Source organism: Lissotriton vulgaris, chromosome 12, assembly GCF_964263255.1.
Source record: "Lissotriton vulgaris chromosome 12, aLisVul1.2, whole genome shotgun sequence".
Taxonomy (NCBI): domain Eukaryota; kingdom Metazoa; phylum Chordata; class Amphibia; order Caudata; family Salamandridae; genus Lissotriton; species Lissotriton vulgaris.
In genome coordinates, this window is record NC_141700.1 from 789,576,459 (window position 1) to 789,602,159 (window position 25,701).

Below are 25,701 nucleotides of genomic sequence, written 5' to 3' on the forward strand. Positions count from 1 at the left end.
CTACAGGGATACCTGTGCCAGTGTCACTATGGTGACACCAGCATTTGTGGATCCTGGACAGGTAATACTAGGTTCAGACTACCTGGTGACCAATGCTAGCAATGTCACTACCAACCATAGTATGGCACTTGTTAATTTCTCCTGGGGAGGGGTAAATGGCCTCAAAAGGGTTTTTGTTAGTTCAGACCTCCCAGTGCACTGGCTTTTGGGCAATGATTTTTAATCCTCTCTATGGTCAGATGTGGAGTATAGGACTCATGTGGAGATTTTAGGTTTGTCAGCACATGTCCTTGCTGTGACTAGGTCACAGGCCAAGAAATGCCCAGCTGAACTAGTGCTGGATCCTGGAACAATGGACCAGACACTAACCAAGAGTAAGAACAGTAGGGTTAAGGCAGTGCCTTCCCCCTTGCCTCAAGGAGAGGATCAATTCTCACAGGAGACTGACCCAAAGACCCCAGAAGGAACTGTCCTAGAAGAACTTGAACCTGACCAGGTTGAGTTTCTTGGGACAGGGGGACCTTCCAGGGCAGACTTGAGCCAGGTACAATTAGACTGTCAATCTCTTGAACCCCTCAGACAGCAAGCTGCTGCTGAGGCTGCAGGGAATGCCACAGGTGCCCATAAAGTGTATTGGGATGATGGACTCCTTTACTCTGAGGCAAGAGACCCCAAGCCTGGTGCTACCAGGAGGCTGGTCATCCCCTTGTCCCTGAGAGGTTTCCTTCTCACCTTGGCCCATGAAATTCCCCTTGCAGGTCACTTAGGCCAGAACAAGACTTGGGACAGGCTTGTCCCACACTTTCACTGGCCCCATATGTCTGAGGACACTAAAGAGTTTTGTCGCTCATGTGTCACCTGTCAAGCCAGTGGCAAATCAGGTGGCACAACAAAGGCCCCCCTTATACCACTACCTGTGGTGGGGGTACCCTTTGAAAGAGCGGGGATTGACATTGTTTGACTAATGGACCCCCCAACAGCATCTGGGCACAGATTTATACTGGTGGTAGTGGATCATGCCACCAGGTATCCAGAAGCTATTCCCCTTAGGACCACTACAGCTCCTGTGGCGGCTAAGGCCCTACTCTCAGTTTTTACTAGAGTGGGGTTTCCTAAGGAGGTTGTCTCTGACAGAGGTGCAAACTTTATGTCAGGATACTTGACTGCAATGTGGAAGGAGTGTGGTGTCAATTATACATTCACCAACCCCTATCACCCACAATGCAATGGGCTTGTTGAAAGTTTCAACAAGACCCTCAAAGGGATGATAAAAGGGTTACCTGAAAAGCTTAGGCGAAGATGGGACATCCTTTTACCCTGCCTTTTGTTTGCCTACAGAGAGGTCCCACAGAAGGGGGTTGGCTACAGCCCTTTTGAACTTCTGTTTGGGCATCCTGTAAGAGGACCCCTGTGTCTTGTGAAGGAAGGATGGGAGAGACCTCTCAAAAAGCCTAAGCAAGACATAGTGGACTATGTACTTGGTCTCCGCTCCAGGATGGCAGAGTACATGGAAAAGGCATCTAAAAAGCTGGAGGCCAGCCAAGAACTCCAAAAAGCTTGGCATGACCAAAAGGCTGTCCTGACTGTGTATCACCCAGGACAGAAGGTGTGGGTGCTGGAGCCAGTGGCCCCAGCAGCTCTCCAAGACAGATGGTCTGGACCCTACACCATTTTTGAACAAAAGGGAGAGGTAACCTACCTGGTTGACCTTGAAACTCCCAGGAGCCCTCACAGAGTACTTCATGTGAACAGGCTCAAGGCATTTGTCGACAGGGAGGCAATGAGCTTGCTCATGGCCACAGATGAGGGACAGGAGGAAGAGAGTGACCCTCTCCCAGACCTGCTCACTCAGAACCCTGATGATGGGTCAGTAGATGGTGTAGTCTTTTCTGACAGCCTCTCTGAGCATCAACAAGAGGATTGTAAACAGGTTCTTCTGTCCTTCAGGCAAATGTTCTCTCTGACCCCCAGTCAGACAAACTGGTGCACCCATGAGGTGGACACTGGTGACAGTCTGCCTATAAAGAGTAAAACCTACAGGCAACCTGACCACGTCAGGGACTGCATAAAACAAGAAGTACAAAAGATGTTGGAATTGGGAGTCATTGAACCCTCAGAGAGCCCTTGGGCTAGTCCTGTAGTTCTAGTGCCTAAACTTCACCCCACAGATGGTAAGAGAGAGATGAGGTTTTGTGTAGACTACAGGGGTCTCAATGCTGTCACTAAGACAGATGCCCATCCAATACAAAGAGCAGATGAACTCATAGATAAATTGGCTTCTGCCAAATTCTTGAGTACATTTGACCTGACAGCTGGTTATTGGCAAATCAGGTTAGCTGAGGATGCCAAGGCCAAAACAGCATTTTCAACCCCAGGTCATTACCAGTTTGTGGTGATGCCCATTGGTATGAAAAATGCACCTGCCACTTTTCAAAGGTTGGTGAACCAAGTTCTCTCTGGGCTGGATGACTTCTGTGCAGCATATCTAGACGATATTTCTGTCTTTAGCTCCACCTGGGAGGATCACCTGAGCCACCTGAAAAAAAGTTTTAGAGGCCCTGCAAAAGGCAGGCCTTACTATCAAGGCTACCAAGTGCCAGATAGGGCAGAGTCAAGTTGTATACTTGGGCCACCTTGTAGGTGGAGGCCAAGTTCAACCTTTGGAGAGCAAGATACAGGCCATAAAGGACTGGGCTCCTCCAACCACCCAGACACAGGTCAGAGCTTTCTTGGGCCTGTCTGGTTACTATAGGAAATTTGTCAGAAATTATGGAACCATTATGACTCCACTCAATGACCTGACAAGTAAGAAAATGCCAAGAAAAGTTCAGTGGACAGCTAGCTGTCAGAAGGCATTCGATGACCTAAAGCAGGCCATGTGCACTGCACCTATTCTCAAGAGTCCAGACTACTCCAAACCATTCATTGTCCAAACAGATGCTTCTGAGTTGGGTGTGGGAGATGTTCTTTCTCAACTGAATATTGATGGTCATGACCAGCCCATTGCTTTTATAAGTAGAAGGCTGACCCCTAGAGAGAAACGTTGGTCAGCTATAGAGAGGGAGGCCTGTGCTGTGGTTTGGGCCTTGAAGAAGTTGAGGCCATACTTGTTTGGCACTCACTTCAAGATTCAGACCGATCATAAGCCCCTCTTATGGCTAAATCAAATGAAGGGTGAAAATCCCAAACATTCTTAGGTGGTCCATTTCCCTACAGGGGATGGACTTTACAGTGGAGCACCGCCCAGGGACTGACCATGGTAATGCAGATGGTCTCTCCCGGTACTTCCACTTAGAACAAGAAGACTCACCTGGTCAAGGTTAGTTTAATGTCCCTAAGTTTGGGGGGGGGGGGGGGTTGGGTTATGTAGGAGAGTGGGGTCTGCAATCCTATGGTCACCCCCGATTTTTGCTTTTTGCTTCACTTCATGGTTTTTTGAACACTTCGTTTACGACTTTCCCTGGCTGTGGGCCTGCTAATCATACCCACAGCCTAGCTGTTCTCTCTCTAAATTAATGCATATGTACCTTAGGTGCATTTACCAATTGATACTGGGCCACCTTATCAGTCCATGTACAGCATACCTTAGGTATCCAGGGCATAGGTGTACCCAGGGCCTACCAGGGGCTGCAGCATGTATTATGCCACCCCTGGCTGGCCACCCAAATCTGACACAACTGGCTGCACGACTGCTGGGGCAAGGTGGTGTAATCACCCTTTGCTTTAGATATAGTAGTCCTATATCTAAACATAAAATGGACACATGTATTCCTATCAGTCACTCCTATGGCAGGCCTTATCAATCCTGAAGGAATAGTGCTTGGAATTATGTGAGATGGTGCTCTGGCATGAGCTGAGCCCGTTTGCAGCTTGCGGAACCAAGTCCTAATAGCTGTTCCATGATAACGCGTACCATATACTCTTAAGTGCATTATAATCCTCGCGGTTATTTGCCAACTTTGGTATCGCTTTATCAAAACATGTCGAGTAAGGTGTCATACGAATTGGAATATATACCCCTCGCCAACTCTGGCGACGGGGTTAGCATTCCACCCTTCTAGAGGGACACGACATGTATGTAACTGTGAACCCCGGTTAAAGTTAACTCGAGCCTCAGCATCACAAAATGGATGCTGCCACCACAGACACAAGTCTGACCCCCAGCAGCTGGGAGTCCTTCCAGCGAGGGGAGCTTGGACAAAGGGTTTCCTGTCAGGGGCGGTGCTAGCACCATCCCAGACAGGGTTTTGTGTATCCTGGGTAGGCAGGGCTTTAGAGGAAGGTGACTGCAAGTGGCACCCCGGTGCTCACTATGCATCTGCCGGCTAGAACCAGTTCCAAGGGCACACCAGCCCCTGAGCTGGGGAAAGTCCGGCATGGGAGAGGGGTGTAACCACCCCCCTTCCTGGTCCCACCCATGGGCAGGACCTAGTCGCGTGCCAGCCCCTTTTCCTAGTATAAAGATAGGAGCGGGCCCCCTTCCAAATCAGATCATCTTTGAATCCAGAAACTACTTTCTACGAAAGGAACTCTCGACTTCTTCTCAAGATTTCTCCCTTGTGACTAAGGAGTAGTCACCCTGCACCCGCAGGCACCATCCAAGAACACTGCGGTTTGCTGCACGTCCTTCCTCCGGAATCCGACTGACCAGCACGACGAGACTCGGCTTCCCTGGCACCTCTGACCTCTACCCACATCGTCAGCTCAGCTGAGATCCGTGGGTGCGACGAGGCCTCGAGGGACCGGCCATCTTCAAGACTGCACGACTCTTGCCCAGCACGACCGCCGAGGGATCCTCGAGTGAGTGCTTTGGGGTCCGAGAAGCCCCAGCCCTGAGCAGCTCCAGCACCGAAGTTCAGCCCTCCAGCATCCACCAGATCTGCGTGGGGCCCTTCTGCTTTTAGCTGCTCACCGCGTTGTCTGGCTACTAGCCCGCTGGCTTGTGGCCTTCCCGACGACGAACGACGACATCAACACTGCTGGTCTGGTTGCTCCAGACTGGCTCTTGCTCCCCTCCAAAAGAGGAGCACCCCGGACCCTCCTGGTCCACTCCAGACGCCATTTTGAGTCCACTGCGTGGGCTTGCATTTGCCAAGACTTGTTGCCCCAATCCTGGGCCCAGCGACGTCGACAGCAGATACCATCGTGGGACAGCTCGCACCTCCATCCTGGTCGCCGACAACGCCTCCTGGTCCGTGAGACTGCAGAGCCCAGCGTCGCCCACTCACCTGGTCGAGGTGACTCCAGCCGGTGCCATCCTGGTGCCCATCTAATCACTGGCTAGTGATTCAGAACTTGGTCCCCTCTGCTTACAGGTGTCTTCCATCTCCGTTCCAGGCTTGGATCCTTCCGAATTTCTTCACGGGTCGCCTGACAGCAACATCTTCTTTCAGGCTCCTGGTTCGTCAACGAGGGTTCCCGACGACACTTGAACCCTACGCAGCCGCAGCCCCTGGGCTAGGTAAACCGAGTACCCCGGTGCTCCAGCGTAGAACAACTGTGCCTAGATCCACTTTCGTTTTTGACCTACCTAGTCGGGTTCGCCCGAGAACACTAACTTTGCATTTACTAGTATCCATAGACTTTGTCCCGCATCCCGCGTGAGAGTGCACACTCTGCACCCGAGTCCCCTAGGCCTCCTGCTAGTAATCTGAAGGTTCAGTAGTCCAGTCCTAGCGATTCCAAACCCTATGAGATTAGTACTTACCTGCTAGTAATTTCGCATTCCACTGTTAGAGTATATGGTTTTTCGTGCCCCTCGGGCATTTGTGTAAATTGTGCAACTTAAAGTATTTTCGTAAGAGTTTTGTTGTGTGCTTAGTACCCTGTCCTCATAAAGAGTACAGGGCTGTAGTGATCTAAATAAATACACTGTTTATTTTCATAACACTTGTGTGGTGTCATTTCACTTGGTGTTCAAGGGGTATATGTGATGGTATAACAGCTGGCTTAACACGCCCTCTAGAGTTTAGCCCGAAGACTGCTCGTATCCATGCTACTAGGATAGCTGGTCTATAAAGGTTGACTTACAGCCAATCATCAATAAGGGTTGTTTGGGCTGATACAAAGTGCTCACTAGAATAGTGAACATTATATATCAGGCCAACTTCTCACACCTCGCTAGAAGTGCTTGTACATTCAAAATGCGCCAGATATTGGCCGCTTTAGCTGCCACCCTTTTCCCTGATGCCTCAAATACCTTAGATTCTTTATCTGGGGGAGGAGCATCACCCGTTTTTTGAGAATTAGCCCTCTTCCGGGCATTTGAAACAACAAGAGAGTCCAAAGGCAACTGTCCCTTGATGTACATAGAGTCAGTAGGTGCAGGTTTATACTTCTTCTCAATTCTAGGGTTTATCACCCTGGCTCTGGTAGGCTCTTTAAAGATCTCCCCAGCATGTTTTAAGACACCCTTCAACATAGGCAGAGTCTTGACAGTTCTCTCTGAGACGGAAAAGGTGTCAAAAAGAAAGTCCACTTCAATGGGGTCAGCATGGAGCTGGACGTCATGATTTTTAGCCGCCCTTTCAATGAGGGCATTAAATGCCGCTGAATCCTCTGTAGGCAACGTTTTTAAAGCATAGAGTTGAGTGTCTGGGGTAGAGTGAGGATCACCTGGGTCAGCACCAGCTGCCCAGGGTTCATTGGTATCATCAGGGTCGGTGTAGTGAGGATAGCTGTACTCATCATCACCTTCCCCAGCGTCCAATTCAGAGTAAGTGCGTGAGACATCATGGCCATGTGGAGAAAGTCGTTCCACAAGAACAGGAGTTGAAGTGGAATCCTTTTTCTTTAAAGGAATTTTATAGGACTCCATCGCCTGTTCCGGGGCAATTTTCAGTTTATGGAGTGAAAGTCTGCCTGTTTCTGCATCGATAAAGTGTTCTTGTTGTTCTTCCATCGAAGATTGTCGATGCTTTAAGGTTGGGACCACTGTCGTCGACTTCGGCACCGAGGGCACCTTCTCGGGCACGCCGGCACCCATCCTAGGGGTGAAAGCCTTCGGCGCCACTTTCGGCGGCAGCGTGAAATGAATGGGCGTCAACGCTTTTTGAGGTTTCTCGACCGGCTTAGAAGGCGGAGGATCTTTCGGGCCGGCAGTCGAGGCCTTCTCCTTGATGCGCTTTAGGGAGTCCGCCACCTGCTTGGAGAAAGCGGCGGACGGCCGCGCCGAGTCGACGGGATTCTTCGAGGCACCACTAGACGTGGGTTGTGCCGCTTTTGGCCTTGTCATGTTGACGCGGAGTCTCGAGAACCTTCGGATCACCGAGTCCCTTGTCTGTGTCGACCACCTTCGGCGCCGATTTACTCGGTTCGACCACCTTGACCTTTGTCTTCGGCGTGGCAGACTTCGTCTCGACGCCCTTGACCTGTGTCTTCGGATCGACAACACCCTTCTGCTTCGCCGGTGCCGACGTCTCCGAGGCCTTCGATCCGACCAAAGTAATGCGCACTTTCGGTTTCGAGGGGGGCACCAGTGCTTTCGCTTGCGTCGAGACCGTTGGTTTTACTTTCGGTTTCGATTTTGCAGGGTGCGGCTCAATAGTAATGTCCATAGCCGAGCCCGAAGGCGGGCCGTAGAACCCATTGTAAGATCTTGGGTAAGGCCTAGTGGCGATCCCTCAACCTGAGCCTTTTGAAGCGTTTCGGCCCCAATGTCAGTTTGAGTTAGCTCTTCGCTCGAGCTATCCTCCATGGCCCCAAAGGCCCCATCTTCGTCTCCTACCTCGTCGACGACTTCTTCCGCTTCGAACATTTCAGCGTCCGCGTCGTAGTCATAGTCGACCTCTGACCCGGGATTCGACAGGTTTTCACCAACTTCCCGGTCAGCTCCCTCAACAACCCCGGCATCGAAGATGTCCACAGGCGCCAGTGCAGTCTGCTGGGCCTCCTGGCGTGCAGCGCATCGATGCTTAAGCGTCTTCTTGGATCGAAAACGGGAACAAACCATGCAACTGGCTTCATCATGATCCGGCGACAGACACTTGTTGCACACCGGGTGGACGTCGATGTGGGGATACTTGGAGTTGCACACGGAACATCTCTTGAACGGGCTCCGTTCCATGATGATCAGACAATAAGGTCTGTGGCGTCGACTGGGCCCTCTGCGTCGAAAGCACGCGGTTCTCTAGAATCTGGCTCGGAACCGAGCCAGAAGAATCAGGCACCGAACGCAAGACTATACTGACGAGAAAACTAAAGGCCTTTTGGCCTTAAGAAAGTTTATATCGATTCCGACTAGAGTGAACCAATGTACATCCAAACCCAATGGCGGAAAAAAACAATCTGAGGATGGAGTCGATGCCCATGCGCACTGTAGTCCAGGGGAGGAGCCACCTATCTTGTGATACTTCGAAGACTCTTCCAGGACAACAATGTGCGATCATCCGGACCCAACACTAGGCGGCGATCTATGCACAGATATGAATTCAGCAGCCCACACGCCTCGAACATAACTTTTTACAGGGCATTCAACCACATAACATGAGCAATAATTGACAGTCTGTGAGAGGATCCGATGGTAGATAACCAACAAATGCAATATCATCATTTCGGGTAGTCAATGAAGTGAGATTTTTGCTGGCTCTGAGGGATTGACTAAAGAAAGCAGTGGACAGTGAAAATATGGCATCAGAGTATACAATGGATGCCCACAAAGAAATGTAATAGCTAGAAGAATTTTTTCAGCTAGCTGCAAAACGTGTCCCACTTTGCATGAGCCACGGGTGAAGGGTGTAGTTTATAGTAGTTGGTTACAATTTTTTGGGGTGTTGCCCACATGCAGGACACGCATATTCAATTTTGATGGCTGCCTAAAACAAACTTAAAAGATAACACAATATATTTCTTGAGTTGGATTTGTTATTGAGGGTTCCCATTCAACAGACTACAAACGATGTACACTCACCAAATCTAGGCTCTCAGCAGTCAATTCTTGAAAATTCTTCAGCATTGAGGCAGAGATCCAAGCACGAGAGACAGAGTCACCAAAAAAAGTGACGTGATACTTTGACTAAAACAGAAAATGTAAAATAAATGTAGGATTACAAATCAATTTACTAAACAAGTTGAAATAGGCTCATCCTTTTTATTTTAGCTGAAATTTTAAGCTGGCTGGGTGATTCAGAAAATTGTAGTGATCTATAAAAGTTGACTGAAGAGGCATACATTATTAGTATATTAATTTTGCTTATTCAGCTTGTTTCATAAACACTGCAAAGTTTGTTATTCCAAACGTATGGAACCTCCATACTATTTTGTATACTCATGGAGAAAAGGATGGCATAATGGGAGAGCGGAAATTCCCTAGCACGACTGGGATGCAGTTCAATATACTTCAATTTGTGCATGGATTTTTGGTCCCACAACCACAGTATTCTACTCATAAATACAAGCATAAAGAGTCACTAATATGCTGATGATTCACAACTCTACTTGAAAGCCTTCTCTGCTTCAGACATACAAATCGGTAAAACAAACCAGATTTATTGATGTGAACCATGACAGCATCCAACTCTGACTTTTACGGAATGTCAGGTCACTTGGATTCACCGTAGACATTAAAGTCTCCCTCAAGGAACACATTACCAAAAAACAAAGACATCCTCGTACCAGCTCTCTTCTAAAGACAGTAAAACCATTTCTTCAGAAAGCAACTTCAGAACTACTGTTCACGCTGTGTACATATCATCCAGGACCTGAGATAATATCATCACATCACTCCCATCCTGATGGAATTCCAATGGACACCCTTGACAGCCCGCATCATCTTCCAGCATCTCCCAAAACGACTTGTTGCTCTCTACTGATGAAGGAATTAATCCAAAAACAGGTGTCTAAAGCTACACAGCCCAGGCTGCACCAACAAGGGTGAAAAGGTAAAGACTACTGCTGAAGTAATTTTCAAAAACCGGCTGTATCCTTTACAAAGCTATCACAACCACTAACCGGGCATTTCTTGCAGAGAATGCAAATGCTACTTACCAGTATGCATCTGTTCTTGGCATGTAGGGCTGCTGACATTCATATCTGTACATAGAATATTTCCCCGCCAAAAAAACTATCTACCTTTCTGTGCTCAAAGTATATAAACAAAGCATACTTGATGCCAAGACCCTGTTTTATTCAAACAGGATACTAGCAGCTGAATCTCAATCTAAAGAGATTTTTGCCACAGTACATGAGCTTGCCTCATCCAACAGAGCCACGGCCTCGATCCCCCCTTCTCAACCGCTCTGCGACTCACTCAACGATTTCTTCGTTGATAAGGTCGCAAAGATCAAGGCTAATATCTCTCCCCCTTCCCCTACCTTCATCAATCCCTCCCCTCCCGTCATCACTTCCAAATTCACTTCCTTCCCCCCTTTGACCATAGCGACACTTTCTCCCCTGCTCCAAAAGGTAAAGTCAGGTTCCCCCCTAGACTTTGCCCCTGCTCGCATTTTGCGAGAAGTCTTCCTACACTGTCCTACCCCCCCCCTCACACTTTTAAACGACTCACTCAAATCCGGAGTGGTCCCCACTGCCCATAAATTTGCGGCAGTCATCCCCATCCTAAAAAAACCCGGTGCCGACCCTTCATCCCCTTCCAATTACCGTCCCATCTCCCTTCTACCCTACTTGGCCAAGGTTCTAGAGACCCATGTAACCAGCACCCTGAGTACCTACGTGGAAACCAACCACTGCCTCTCCCCCCGGCAGGCGGGCTTTCGCCCCCTCCACTCTACGGAGAAGGTGGTGATCTCAGTGATGGACAGCCTACGCGAGGGCATTGATACCAACCTCCCCCAGGCCCTCATTCTTTTAGATCTATCTGCCGCTTTTGACACGGTGGACCACTCCATCCTCCTCACCCGTGTCAAGGCGGCGGGCATAGAGGGCCTGGCCCTCGCCTGGCTTAAGTCCTTCCTGAGTGATAGGGCTCAGGCAGTCCACCTTGCTGGTTTCACTGCTGCCTCTCGTAAGGTTGCATGCGGAGTCCCCCAAGGTTCCTCCCTTTCCTCTCTTTTGTTTAATTTATACATTTACCCCCTTATTTTTATGTTACAGCAGCTCGAGGTCACGGTGTTCAATTACGCCGATGACCTCCAGCTAATTTTTAACCTTTCCCACTCTTCCTCCTCCGCTTCAAATGTCCAATCCGTCATGTTGTTCATCCAGGATTGGATGAACTGCAACCACCTCAAACTCAACCCGGACAAGACGGAGTTAGTCTTGACCAGAGGTGGTTGCAGTCCCTGGTCCCCTTCTCACTGGCCCTCCTCACTTGGTGTTCCCCCGCTCCCAGTTCCCAAGGTCAAGACCCTTGGCATCTTCCTGGATCCCTCACTTTCCGTTCACTCTCAGGTCAATTCGGTTGTTTCCTCCTGTTTCTTTTCCCTCCGAATCATCAGGAAGATCTCTCGTTTTTTTTCTTAACCCGCACTAAAAATTATAGTGATGGCCATGGTGCTTTCGCGCCTCGATTATGGGAACATCATTTATAATGGCGCTCCAGCTTACGCCATTCGCCGCTTGCAGCTAGTGCAGAACCAGGCTGCTCGCCTGATTCACGGCCTGCCTAAATACCATCGAGCCACCCCCCTATTGCAGGCCTTGCACTGGCTGCCGGTGAAAGAGCGTGCCCTGTTTAAGCGTGGCTGCACCACTTTTCAGGCTAAAATGGGCACCGCCCCGGAATTTATTTGTTCTGCCATCACTCCCTACACACCTGGACGAGAGCTTAGGTCCACTCATCAGGCTCTGTTAACCATCCCCCGCTTCAGCAAGAAAAAGACTGGCGGTACGAAATTCGCAGTGCTTGCTCCTGCGTTTTGGAACTCCCTTCCCTCGGAACTCCGCATGTCATCTTCCTATATCGAGTTCCGGAAGGGTCTCAAAACTTTTCTTTTTTCCCGAGCCTACAATGCTTAAATCCCCCTCCGCTCCTGCCTGCTTCCTCACAACCCAACAGCGCCAAGAAACCGCATGGTAAAAGTGCGCTATAGAAATGTTTTTAAATTCAAATTAAATTCAAATTAGATCGCCGCCTAGTGTTGGGTCCGGATGATTGCACATTGTTGTCCTGGAAGAGTCTTCGAAGTATCACGAGATAGGTGGCTCCTCCCCTGGACTACAGTGCGCATGGGCATCGCCTCCATCCTCAGATTGTTTTTAGCCATTGTGGCCGAGATGGAGTGAACTATGTGAGTGATGACCATGCTATGAGCATATACCTGAATACTGCAGCTGCTACAGGCGCTGGGGAGGAGGGCGGGCGATATGAATGTCAGCAGCCCTACATGCCAAGAACAGATGCATACTGGTAAGTAGCATTTGCAGTTCGAGGCATGTGGGCTGCTGAATTCATATCTGTGCATAGAATACATAGCAGTCCCTCCATTAGCGGCGGCCGCCCGTGCCAGCTGCAGCAGTTTGGAAAAGTGTCTTGAGAACAGCCTGCCCTACAGCTGCCTGCTGCTTAGAGTGCACATCTACACAGTAATGTTTTGTAAATGTATGTGTGGTAGACCATGTGGCTGCTCTACATATGTCCTCTAAGGGAATGTTTCCAAGGAAGGCCATAGAGGCCCCCAACTTTCTGGTGGAGTGGGCTCTTGGTGGAATTGTAAGAGTGCGCTTAGCTTTTGCATAACAGATCTGAATACATTTCACGATCCACCTAGCAATACCAGCCTTGGAAATAGCGTTACCTTTGTGGTGTGACGCAAAGGCAACAAAAAGCTGCTTAGTTTTCCTAAAATCCTTGGTCCTGTCAATGTAATACATTAGGGCCCTCTTGACGTCAAGGGTGTGGAGCATCCGCTCCGCCAGTGACTCAGGATTTTGAAAAAACACTGGCAACTCAATTGTTTGGTTTATGTGGAAATGAGACACAACCTTGGGTAGAAATTTGGGGTTAGTGCGGAGCACTACTCTGTTAGCATGAACCTGGAAGAATGGCTCCTGGATCGTGAGGGCTTGCAGCTCACTAACTCTCCGTAGCGAAGTAATTGCTACTAGGAAAGCCACCTTCCAAGTCAAGAACTGAAGTTCGCAGGAATGTAGTGGCTCAAAGGGAGGACCCATCAGTCTTGTAAGAACCACATTGAGGTTCCATTCCGGAGCTGGAGGGGTCCGTGGTGGAATGACCCTTTTAAGTCCTTCCAGAAAAGCCTTAATAGCAGGCACCTTGAAAAGTGAAAGGTGCTGTCTATTTTGGAGATATGCGGCCATCGCAGACAGGTGAATGCGGATGGAAGTATATGCCAAATTACACTGGTACAGATGGAACAGGTAACAGATGATGTTTTGAATGGAAGCATCCAGTGGATTGATGTTGTGGTTTGCACAGTAAATGACAAACCGCTTCCATTTGGCCGCATAACAGGCTCTAGTAGTGGGCTTTCGTGCCTCCCGAATGATGTCCATACAATTCGGCGGAAGGTTAAGGTAGCCGAACTCTAAGACTTCAGGAGCCAGATCGCCAGGTTGAGCTGTTGCGGTTCTGGATGCTGAATTTCGCCATGGCTCTGCGTCAAAAGGCTGGGTGTGAGACGAAGCCTTTGATGTGGTACCACGGACAGTTCCAGAAACGTGGTGTACCATGGTTGGCGAGCCCACGTTGGAGTAACCAGGATGAGGGTCATTGAGTGCTGCCTGAGCTTGCGTGCCACCAGTGGTATCAGGGGAGCTGGGGGAAAAGCGTACGCAAATTTGCCGGACCAGTTCATCCATATCGCATTGCCCTGCGATTGCGGGTGTGGGAATCTGGCGGCGAAGCTTTGGCATTTTGCGTTCTCCCTTGTGGCGAACAGGTCTATTTCTGGATGACCCCATGTTTGAAAGTACGGCTGGAGTACTGATGGATGTATCTCCCACTCGTGCATCTGGTGGCTGTGCCTGCTGAGCAGGTCCGCCATCTGGTTGTCCTTGCCTGGGAGGTGCTCTGCCATGAGGAAGATGTTCCTCTGAATGGCCCACTTCCACATGCTCTGAGCCAGAGGAGACAGCTGTGGAGACTGTGTCCCTCCCTGTTTTTGAATGTAGTACATGGCCGTCATGTTGTCCGTCCGGATCAACACGACCTTGTTGCACAGATGTACTTTGAACGCCTTCAAGGCCATGAAGATTGCCATCAGTTCCAATACATTGATGTGCATCTTCCTTTGCTGTAGTGACCATAGTCCCTGCACTGTGTAGTGGAGTACATGCGCTCCCCATCCCTGGAGAGAAGCGTCCGTCGTCAGGATAATCTGTGGCACAGGCTCCTGGAACGGTCGGCCCTTGCAAAGGTTTTGTGGATTCCACCAATGCAGAGAGTTGTACGCCCGACCGCTCACCAACACTAGGTCTTTCAACTGCCCGTGAGCCTGAGTCCACTGACGTGCCAAGCACTCCTGAAGCGGACGCATATGTAGTCTCGCGTGCGGGACAATGGAGATGCAGGAGGCCATCATGCCTATCAACTGCATGAACACTCGTGCTGGAAGTGAGTGTTGAGGCCTGAATTTCTGAATCAGCGACAGAATGCTGTTGATCCTCACTGAATTTGGCTGTGCTGTGGCTACCAGAGTGTCTATGGTCGCGCCCAGATACTGCCGTATGTGGGCCGGCTGGAGATGGGACTTTGGGTAATTCAGTGAGAATCCCAGATCGTGCAGAAGGTGAATGGTTTGGGACACGTGGTCGGCGCACTGTGCGTGCAACTTTGCTTGGATGAGCCAGTCGTCCAGATAGGGGTATACGTGGATGTTCTGACGTCTTAGATGCGCCGCCACCGTCGCCAGGCACTTGGTGAAGACCCTTGGCGCCGTGGTGACCCCAAAGGGCAGCACCTTGAACTGGTAGTGCTGGTTTTGAATGGTGAACCTTAGATACTTTCTGTGTGAAGGATGCAGGGGAATGTGAAAGTATGCATCCTTGAGGTCTAGAGTTGCCAGGAAGTCCCCCTGCTGAAGCAGTGGGAGAACCTGTTGCAGAGTAAGCATATGAAAATGCTCTGACAGAATGTATATGTTGAGTGGTCTGAGGTCTAGGATGGGTCTGAGGGATCCGTCCTTCTTTGGGATTAGAAAGTACAGGGAGTAAACCCCTGTTCCTCTTTCTTGCAGTGGTACGAGCTCTATTGCCCCTTTTTGCAGCATGACTTGAACTTCCTGCTGCAACAAGTGCAAGTGCTCGCCGGACATAGGACGGTTCTTTGGAGGTATGTTTGGTGGGATGGAAGTGAGTTCCAGACAATAACCGTACTGAATAAGAGATTTGACCCACCTGTCCGTGGTGATGGACTTCCACACGGGCAGGAACTGCTGGAGTCTCCCCCCGACCGGTGTTGTGTGGTCGGGGGGCAGTGACAAGGCGTCACTGTTTGCTGGCGGTGGAGGACCTGGAGCTGTTATTCCCACGTCCTCTGCCTTTGACGTTGTTGCCACGGTATCCACCCCTACCCTTGTTGGTATATGAGGATTGGGTGTTAGTCTTATAGAATTGTGTGGACTGTGACGCTTGGCCCCTTGAGGTGCCTCTGTTATTGGAGCGGCGAAAGGAACCACCCCGAAACTGCTGGGACTGAAGGGCACCCATAGATTTAGCGGTGTCAGTGTCCTTCTTCATTTTTTCGAGTGTGGCATCTACTTCAGGTCCAAACAGGTGGTCTGGGTTTACTGTTTGGTTGAGGATGGTGGTCTGAATGTCTGGTTTAAAGCCTGATATTCTGAGCCATGCATGCCTGCGTAGCAGAACACTAGTATTGATGGCTCGCGAGGCGGTATCAGCCACATCTAGAGCACATTTGATGGAGGCATTGGTAATGAGTTTACCCTCCTGAATCAGCATTTCTGCACCCTCTTTATACTGCTCTGGCAAGTGCTGTAGAAGTGTTTCTAGGGTGTCATGGTGCGCCCTATCGTAGCGTGCAAGTAGCGCCTGCGTGTTTGATATGCGCCATATATTGGCTGCCTGCGCAGCAATACGTTTCCCTGATGCCTCAAACACCTTTGATTCTTTGTCAGGGGGAGGAGCATCACCCGTGGTCTGTGAATTGGCTCTTTTACGTGTGTTGGAGACAACCAAAGAGTCCAGTGGCAACTGTCCCTTGATGTATGTTGGGTCAGTGGGCGCCGCCTTGTATTTTTTATCAATGCGAGGATTGATGACTCTTGCCCGGGTGGGCTCCTTGAAAACCTCTGGCGCATGCTTTAGCACACCCTTGAGCATGGGCAATGTCTTGACGGTCTTTTCAGCCACTGAGAAAGTGTCAAAAAGAAAATCGACATCCACGGGGTCGGCGTGGAGGTCGACATCATGGTTGGCCGCAGCTCTCTCAATCAATGCGTTATATGCTGCAGAGTCCTCTGTTGGTGAAGTCTTTGCAGCAAAAAGCTGCGGCTCGTGTCCTGTCTGAGGGTCCTCAGGATCGCCTCCAGCAGACCATGGCTCATTGACCTCCTCTGGATCCGAGTACGCTGGATAAGTGTACTCCTCCTCCTCGTCACCCTCCCCAGCGTTAGAGTGAACAGGTGAGAGTCCCAGACCTTGTGGAGACGCAGGCTTCATAGGGGCAGAAGTACCCACAGAGTCCGACTTCTTTTTGAGTGGAATATGAAAATGCTCCAACACCCCTTCCGGGGTGATCTTCCTCTTAAGGAGAGAGAGCTTGCCTGTGTTGGCGTCGATGACAACCTCTCGACGCTCCTCGTCCGTCAGTGGCTGGTGCCGTGGCTTTGGCACCACCAAGGATGGTTTAGGCGTAACCAGCTTCAGGGGCACCCCGGCCCCATGTCTTGGAGCGAAAGCCTTCGGCGTCGTCTTCGGGGGCAGCGTGAAGTGAATTGGCGGCTGCGCCTTCGCCGGTTTCTGTGGAGGCTTCGGCGCCACATCTTTCGGGCCGAGAGCCACGTCTTCCTTCCGAATACGTTGAAGGGACTCCACGACCTTCTTTGTCAAGGACGGGGAGGGCTGGACTGGCTTGAGCGAGTCCTCCGAGTCCGGAGTTGGTTCGGCGTCCAAAGGCGCAGTCTTCGGCGTCGACTCAGCACCTCCTTTGGCCTTGTCGACTGGGATCGGTGCAGCCAGCGCCCTGGGCTCATCTTGATGCTTCTTGGAGGCCCTCTTAGGGTCATCGACCTTCTTGGCGTCGACGCGGCTCTTCAGAGCTTCGACCAGCTTCGGCGCCGACGCAGCCGCGTCGGGCGTTTTTGCCTTCGGCTTCGACACCGGGGTCTTCGGGTCGGCCATTTTGGCGTGGCTCTTGATCTCGGCGGCCATCTTGTCTTTCTTCGGCGCCGAGGCCTTTGGAGCCTTTGATCCCACCAGTGTGACTTGCACTTTCGGTTTCGATACTGATGGTGCGGACCCTGATGGTTTCACTTTCGGTTTGTGTACCGGGAGTGGCGCATCACCAATGTCCGTGGCCGGGCCCGGAGGCGGGGCCGTGGGACGAGTATTGAGGTCTTGGGTAAGGCCCGAAGGCGATCCCTCGACCTGGGCCGTATAATGGGGATTGACCCTGAGTCAGTCTGAGGATGCTCCTCCTCTGAGCTATCCTCCACGGTGGCAATGGCCCCGTCGTCGTCCCCTACCTCTCCGACAACTTCCTCAAACTCCTCGTCTCCCGCGTCGTAGTTTTCATCCTCTGACGCCGGGTTGGAGTCCGAAACTTGTAGGACGGTGTCGTCATCAACGTCTTCTTCAAAGATGTTGGCTGGCGGGGGCGCTGATAACTGGGCCTGGAGTCTTGCGGCCCGACGAAGCTTGAGAGTCTTCTTACACCGGAACTTGGAGCAGGCCATACACCTGGCCTCATCGTGGTCCGGCGACAAACATTTGTTGCACACTGGGTGCACGTCGAGGTGTGAATACTTTGAGGTGCACACCGGGCACCTTTTAAACGGAGTTCATTCCATGTTGAAGTAGTCTGGAGCGTCGTGTAGGCCCGTCCGCGCCGACAGCACGCGGAAGGGCAGCAAGTGTTCGGAGCCGATGAATAAACAAACCCGAACGATGGACAATACCGACGCGAATCCTAAAGACATTTTGGTCTCAATTAAGGAAAGTTAAACAACTATCGATTCCGACAGAGGGAACCGAAACACATCCGAACCCAATGGCGGAAAAAAACAATCTGAGGATGGAGGCGATGCCCATGCGCACTGTAGTCCAGGGGAGGAGCCACCTATCTTGTGATACTTCGAAGACTCTTCCAGGACAACAATGTGCAATCATCCGGACCCAACACTAGGCGGCGATCTATGCACAGATATGAATTCAGCAGCCCACATGCCTCGAACGCTTGCCATCTCTAATGGATGTTGGCACACCCGCAGTCTTGGCATCACCAAACTGCAGACAAAGAAGTATAAAAAAAAGTGGAAAAAAACAAACAAGACAGCAGACTTTATTTTCCATCTATGCACCCAAAATCATGAAAACATCTGTGTAGCCATCAGGACCTCCCAAACACTACAATTCAGGAAGAGGTTGAAGGCTCACATCTTGAAAGAACAGTAGATTACAATGTATTAACCACCCACAACCAAGTTACATCTCTTACTTATTGACTTTATGCATGTCTTTGACCATGTGTAGCACTATGCTGTCTTTAAGCTGTTTTTTCTATAGAAACACCATACAATAGATACATAAAAAATGTTTCCAGAAATGTGATGGGCCAGGAAACATACCTGAGCTCTCAACTGAGGCGCATTCATTCAGAGCCTGTAAATTAGGGGTGCATTGGCTGGATAATCCTATGGACAATATGTGCACCATTGTAAGAGCAACTAGCAAATATCAGTAAAGACAAAGGGAGAACTAAGAACATAAGTTACTTACCTGTAAACTGTGGTTCCCCAGTATTGGTGTCTTTCATAGATTCACATGCTTGAATATTCCCCGTCGTCGAAGTGGGAGTCCCACGGTACATAAAATAGTAGTAATATATGCATGTATATATGAGAAATATTATAAATAAAATATACATACATATAATGCAATAAAAATGTAAACTTAAAAAAGTACCATAGAACAGAATAGCCCATTGAAAAGCCCAAGGGAGAATTCACTTTAGTAACTTATAGGAGTCATTATGTGTTGGTCCACATTCCAGCCAATCAGGCTGTAGCCTCCTCTAGAACCTTCTCCTCAGAAGCCCAAGTCCTCAGATTTTCGTAGCACAAGTAAGTATAAATGCTTGAGGAGAAGAGAGCCTCTGAGGGGAGGATGGGAGGGTCGCATGTGAATCTATGAAAGACACCAATACTGGAGAACCACAGTTTACAGGTAAGTAACTTATGTTCTTCTCCAGTATTAGGGGTGTCTTTCATAGATTCACATGCTTGAATAAGAATAGAAAGCAGTAAAACATACATTAGTCATAAAGGAAGATACAAATTAAGTTTAGGCATAACTTATCACTTAAAAAGCAATAAAAAACCAAAACATGACAATACCTTTATGACTGGAGGCGGGTAGCAACAGAGGCTCACCTTTATCGGAAAAGATTCCGCAGCAACGCTTGACCCACTGCCGCATCCGCGGCATCTGTTGATTGCAGGCAGTAGTGCTTCGTGAAAGTATGGCTGCTGGACCAAGTAGCAGCTCTGCAGATTTGTCTTAGAGGTACCCCCGCAAAGAGGGCAGCAGAAGTTGACACAGCTCTCGTGGAATGTGCTCTAGCAGGAGCAGGAAGGGGCTTGCCAGCCCGTTGATGACAATAGGATATGGCAGACGATATCCATCTGGTGATAGTCTGTTTAGTTACGGGTTGTCCTTTGCATACTGGGCCATATGCAACAAACAATTGATCAGACTTTCTGAAGGCAGCTGTGCGTTGAATGTAAAATTTAAGACAGTGCTTCACATCCAGAGGGTGTAAGGAGCGCTCCGCTGCAGATTGAGGTGCAGGGAAGAAAGTCTTAAGAACAATAGGTTCATTGAGATGAAAGTCACTGGGAACCTTAGGAATAAAACTGGGATTTGTTCTCAAGGTAACCGCCTCGTTGGAAAATTGCAAAAACGGTGGCTGTATAGTAAAGGCTTGAATGTCGCTGACGCGTCTAGAAGAGGTCAGAGCAAGTAACAGAGCCACTTTCCACGTGAGGAACTTCAGATTGGAAGAATGGATGGGCTCGAATGGAGGCAAAAGCAGCTGAGACAAAACTAGGTTGAGTCGCCATGAAGGTGGGGGCCGACGGATTGGAGGGAACATCCTAAAAAGGCCCTTGAAGAACTGTCTTATGATCCTGGAAGAGTACAAAGATGTTATGCCATCATGACGGAAATGAGAGATAGCAGCCAGAAAAACCTTAAGGGTGGAGTGAGATAGTCCTGATTTTGCTAGCGACAAAAAGAATGGCAAAATTTGTTCTGGCTGAGCACGCATGGGATCTAGTGATCTAGTGGAACACCAAGCGCAGAAACGCTTCCATTTCAGCTGGTAAGTTTTGACAGTAGATTGTGCTCGAGCATTTGCTAGCACTGTCCTACAATCTTTGTCGATATTCATGTGTGCAAATTCATTGTACTCAGGTTCCAAGCATGAAGTTGAAGGTATGCTGGATCCGGATGGCATATTTGACCTTGATGCATTGTGAGAAGATGTGGCAGAGGATGCAACCGTATCGGTTGTGTCAGAGAGAATAGGAGGAGATCTGAGAACCAAGGACGTCTCGGCCATTTGGGTGCGATCAGGATTATCCGACATGGTTGGAATCTCATTCTGTGTAACAGACGAGGAATGAGCGGCAGAGGAGGGAATGCATAACTGAAGGCGTTCGACCAATTTATTGAAAAGGCATTCCCACTCGACTCCTTGTGTGGATGCCGGCTCGCAAACCTTAGATATTTCCTGTTGAGAACAGTTGCAAAGAGATCCAACTGCGGTCGGCCCCACTGTCGGAAGATGTAATCCAACGTTGGTTGGTGGAGTTCCCATTCGTGGTTGTCCGAGAGGGCTCTGCTGAGCGCGTCCGCCAGCACATTGGCCACACCTGGTACATGGATCGCCTGGAGATGTATTTGACGTTGGAGAGCCCAGTCCCATATTTCCTGTGCCAGCTGTGATAGCACGAGAGATCTTGTGCCGCCCTGTTTGTTGATGTAGTGCATGCTGGTGGTATTGTCTGTCTTCACCAACAATGTCTGTCCCTGCACTACTCTTTGAAAGGACTTCAAGGCCAAGAAAATCGCCAGTAGTTCTAAGCGATTTATGTGCCAAGTGCGCTGAGACGCCGTCCACTTGCCTCTCACGGACATTCCGTCGAGATAAGCACCCCAACCTTCTAGGGAGGCGTCTGTCGTCAGTGTCAGTGTTGGTTGTTCGTCCTTGAATGAACGACCTGTTGCTATGTTTGGAGGATGAGCCCACCACTCCAAAGCTCTTTGTATGCGGGGCGTCAGATGGATCTTGTCCTCGAACGACCCTGATACCTGCTTCCACTGGCTGTCGAGTTCTTCTTGAAGGACTCTCATGTGCAGTCTGCAGTTGGGAATCAGTTGAATGCACGAGGAAGCCATGCCGAGGAATGATTTGTACATCCGGACAGAAACGTACTGCCTTGACTGTAGGAACTGAACTTTCTGCAACATTCGGCTCTGACGTTCCTGTGAAACGAACACTTGCCCTAGCCGAGAATCGAGCGAGGCTCCTAGAAAATCTCATTGTTGAGAAGGGCGAAAGTGTGACTTTAGGCAATTGATGGAGAAACCTAACGTTTCGAACAGGGATATGCAGACTTGTGTGTGTTCTTGTGTCAGTTGGAAAGTCCTGGCTTTTATGAGGCAGTCGTCCAGATATGGATAAAACTGGATGCTCTGTAAGCGCAGGTAAGCGGCCACCGGGGCTAGGATCTTGGTAAATACCCTCGGTGCCGATCGAAGGCCGAATGGAAGGACCTTGAATTGATAATGAAATTGGCCGACTGTAAAACGAAGGTATTTCCTGTGCCTGGTGTGAATAGGCACATGGAAATATGCATCTTGAAGGTCTATTGTCGAAAAGAACTCTCCTGGAATGAGGAAATTCAAGATTTGAAGTAGGGTTAGCATCTGAAAAGTCTTTGACGCGATGAACTTGTTTAGAGCCCTCAGATCCAAGTTGGGGCGCCACTCTCCTGATTTTTTCTTTACTAGAAAGAAACGGGAGTAGAATCCCTTGCCGCGTTGACATTGCGGTACCAATTCTATGGCTCCTTTCCTGATCAGAAGCTGCACCTGGGCCAACAGTTCCTTGAAATGGGGAGAAGGTGGGCCCGAAGGCGGGCGAGCGGGGGGAAATTTCGTAAATTCCAGGGTGTGTCCTTTTGAAACTACATCCAAGACCCATCGGTCGTTGGTGATGTTCGACCAGTTGCAGAAGAATTTCGAGATTCGACCTCCAAGATGCACAATCCTCTCACTGTTTTTTGCTGGTGTTCGCACCACCTCTGTAGTTGGACTTCCGCTGGTAAGGTCTGGAGGTGGATGAACGATTTTGGGACTGATAGGATCCTCTTTGTCTGTTGTCGTAAGTGTATCCTCGATATTGGCCCGTGCCTCGAAAAGTAGAGGTTCCTCCTCCTCTACCACGTGCCCCACGAAATGGCCTCTTTCTGTATTGAAGAGTTGTTAAGGACTTCGCTGTGTCCGTGTCCTTTTTGATGAGTTCCAAAGCATCATCAACGTGCTTACCGAACAGAGACTCGCCATCGTACGGCAAATCAAGCACTCTGGATTGAACTTCCGGACGGAAGGTTGTTGACTTCAGCCAGCCTTGGCGACGCAAAACTGCAGCACCCGCCAATTGTCGGAAGCCAGTAGAGGCTATATCGACGGCACAGTCGATTATTTCCGTTGAAATCTTTTCTCCCTCGAGAATGATGGCCTGTGCTTCATCCCGGATGGAGTCGGGCATTTGGGGGAGTAGACCAGCGATCTCGGACCACATTTGACGGTCGTATCGACCCAGAATGGCTAAGGCGTTGGAAGCTCTTACCGTTGTCGCTGCCATTGTGGTAAATTTCTTACCAATTGAGTCCAATTTACGGCCATCCTGATCCGGGGGGGAAGTCAGGGGTATGGCTGGATTTCGAGACCTTTTTTGTGCCGCCTGAGTGATCACTGAGTCTGCTTTAGGCTGTGAAACATAGCAGGCCGGGGAAGTAGGCGGTGCTTTATATTTTTTGTCCAGTCTAGGCAGAACGGCTGGAATGGAATTAGGACGTTCCATTAACTTTAGACCCTCTTCCCATATGTGGTCAATGATAGGGATGGTATGAGTTTGACGTTGAGGCAAGTCTTTAAAGTCATACAAAAAACATTCCGCTTGTTGCGTTTCCAACGTTAAGTGGAACCTCTTTGCTGCACGAACCATAAGGCTGTGGAAACTCGCGATATCCACTGGTGGCGAAGTTCTTGGTGATGTTGGTGGAGTAGAGGGTGTCTGTGCCCTATAATTGTCCCAATCCTGCATTTCCTCATCATCAGTGTCATTATCTCCAGTGTTTTGTGGAGTTTGACCCTCATTATCTGTATCAGGAGCAGCACCTAAAGGAGACGTAGGTGCAACAGTCGCTTGAGCTCGAGGCCTAGGTGCTGGAGACTGTGGTTGAGGCACTGGAGACGGAGGGTGTGGAGCTGGAGGCTGGGACCGCTGCACTTGGGGTGCTGGGGAAGGCGGCAGCGATGGTGGAAATCTACGATTGTAGTCATCCAGCATATGTTGCAGGTTTTTCACCATAGACATAGGAATCTGTGTAAAGCGTTTGTAATTTGGTTGTTGTGAGCTATCCAATGGAAAAAGCACATTCCCATCTTCGACGGTATTATCCGCATACTCATCCTCATCGCTGTAGTCCTGACACTTTATGTGTAAATCCGATGGACTGGTTGCTGGTTGATAAAGTTGATCCACTTCTGAATCATTTCCAGATTCCTCTGCTCCAGATTGAAATAATTTCTCCGGAGGTTGGGATCCACTCCTAATAGGACTTAGCTGTATAAGTGGGACAGACTTGAGGGACGAAGTAGAAACCACCTTGAAGGTGGTAGTAGATTGTAGAGGTTGTTGTGTCGTCAACGAGCCCGTCGACGAGAGTTGTATAGCTTTAACACCCTCTAGTTGTTTTTTCGTTGGCGCCGCTGCATCCGGCGTAGGATTTTTATTTTTGGTAGACGATGATTTTTTGGTCGTCGACGAGGCCGTCGACGAGGCCGTCGACGAAATTGCAGTCTTTGCCGTCGACGAGGAGGTCGTCGGCGGAGCAGCCGTCGACGGGGGGTTCATCGTCTGCGTCGATGGTATCGTCGACGGGGTCGTCGTCGAAGAGGATCCGGTCGTCGACGATGATGCCTTGGTCTTCGTCGACGGGAGAGCCGTCGACGGTGGTTGCGTCGACGATGGTTTCTTCGTCGACGGTTTGATTGACGAGATCATAATAATGGATGAGATGGGTCTCACCTCCTGGCTGCTCGTCGACGAGATGATCATCGTCGTGGCAGAACTAGTCGACATGGAAGAAGTAGTCGTCGACGTTGAAATTGCCAAAACAGACTTCGTAGACGCTGAAGACGTCGACGGACGCGTCGACGAGCCCGTCGACGAGCCGATGCCCGTTTAAGAAACGGAGGGCATGGTCTTGGGTCGAGACGCCAGAGAACCAGGTCCCGTAGGCGCGCCCTGAAGCAAGTCTTGTGAGGAGACATCCTTGGAAGATCCCAACTTTTTACTCTTCTTAAGAAAAGGAGAGGGGACTTCAGTCTCAGACCCACGCTTCTGAGAGGTTTTCGAAAAACCAGATGACATACTCTCAACATCGGAAACAATGTTATCAGATGATTTCAACTTCTGTAGCCACAGAAGTAGACGAGCCTCTCTGTCCCTCAAGGTCTTAGGAGGAAATTTGCGACAGAGTCTGCAGGTAGAGACAACATGGTCCGGATAAAGACAGTAAATACACTTACTGTGTGGATCCTCATGAAAAAGGCGAAGTTTCCCACAGGATGGACAAGCCTTGAACAGAGTTTTCTTTGAAGAAGACATTTTGAAGAGAAATATGAAGAAACTTGAAAGAAGCTGAGCAGAGCTCAGGGAGACTCCCTTCACACGACGTGCGGTAGAAAATCTGAGGACTTGGGCTTCTGAGGAGAAGGTTCTAGAGGAGGCTACAGCCTGATTGGCTGGAATGTGGACCAACACATAATGACTCCTATAAGTTACTAAAGTGAATTCTCCCTTGGGCTTTTCAATGGGCCTATTCTGTTCTATGGTACTTTTTTAAGTTTACATTTTTATTGCATTATATGTATGTATATTTTATTTATAATATTTCTCATATATACATGCATATATTACTGCTATTTTATGTACCGTGGGAATCCCACTTCGACGACGGGGAATATTCAAGCATGTGAATCTATGAAAGACACCCCTAATACTGGAGAAATGTTTTTATCTAGCAATCCTAGATCATGTAATCTTCATTTTAGTTATAAACATTTCATTTTTACAGCTAATAAGCTGGAACTCGCAATGCTTAATTTTTTATAGAGAGAACTCTAAAAAAATGAATTCTACTTGCCTTAAAAGTTTAAGAAAAAATTGCTGGACAAGAAATTCCAAATAAGCGTTAGCAAAGCCAATAGGTATTTGCTCTAAAAGACTAGGGGCCAGATGTAGGTAATCCCAGTTTTCCGACTCTTAAATACCGAATCATACCGAATCGGTATTTCAGAATCGGAAAAAGG

General features: G+C 49.4%; 1 protein-coding gene across 1 annotated transcript in view; it reads right to left on the reverse strand.

Annotated features, from left to right (window-relative positions):
• Positions 1-25,701, reverse strand: part of ZCWPW1 (zinc finger CW-type and PWWP domain containing 1) — a 645,937-nt gene that overhangs the window by 263,640 nt on the left and 356,596 nt on the right. Inside the window, exon 7 of the mRNA XM_086945720.1 lies at positions 8,909-9,013. Coding sequence (XP_086801846.1) covers positions 8,909-9,013 — 105 coding nt within the window. The remainder of the gene's footprint in view (positions 1-8,908; positions 9,014-25,701) is intronic.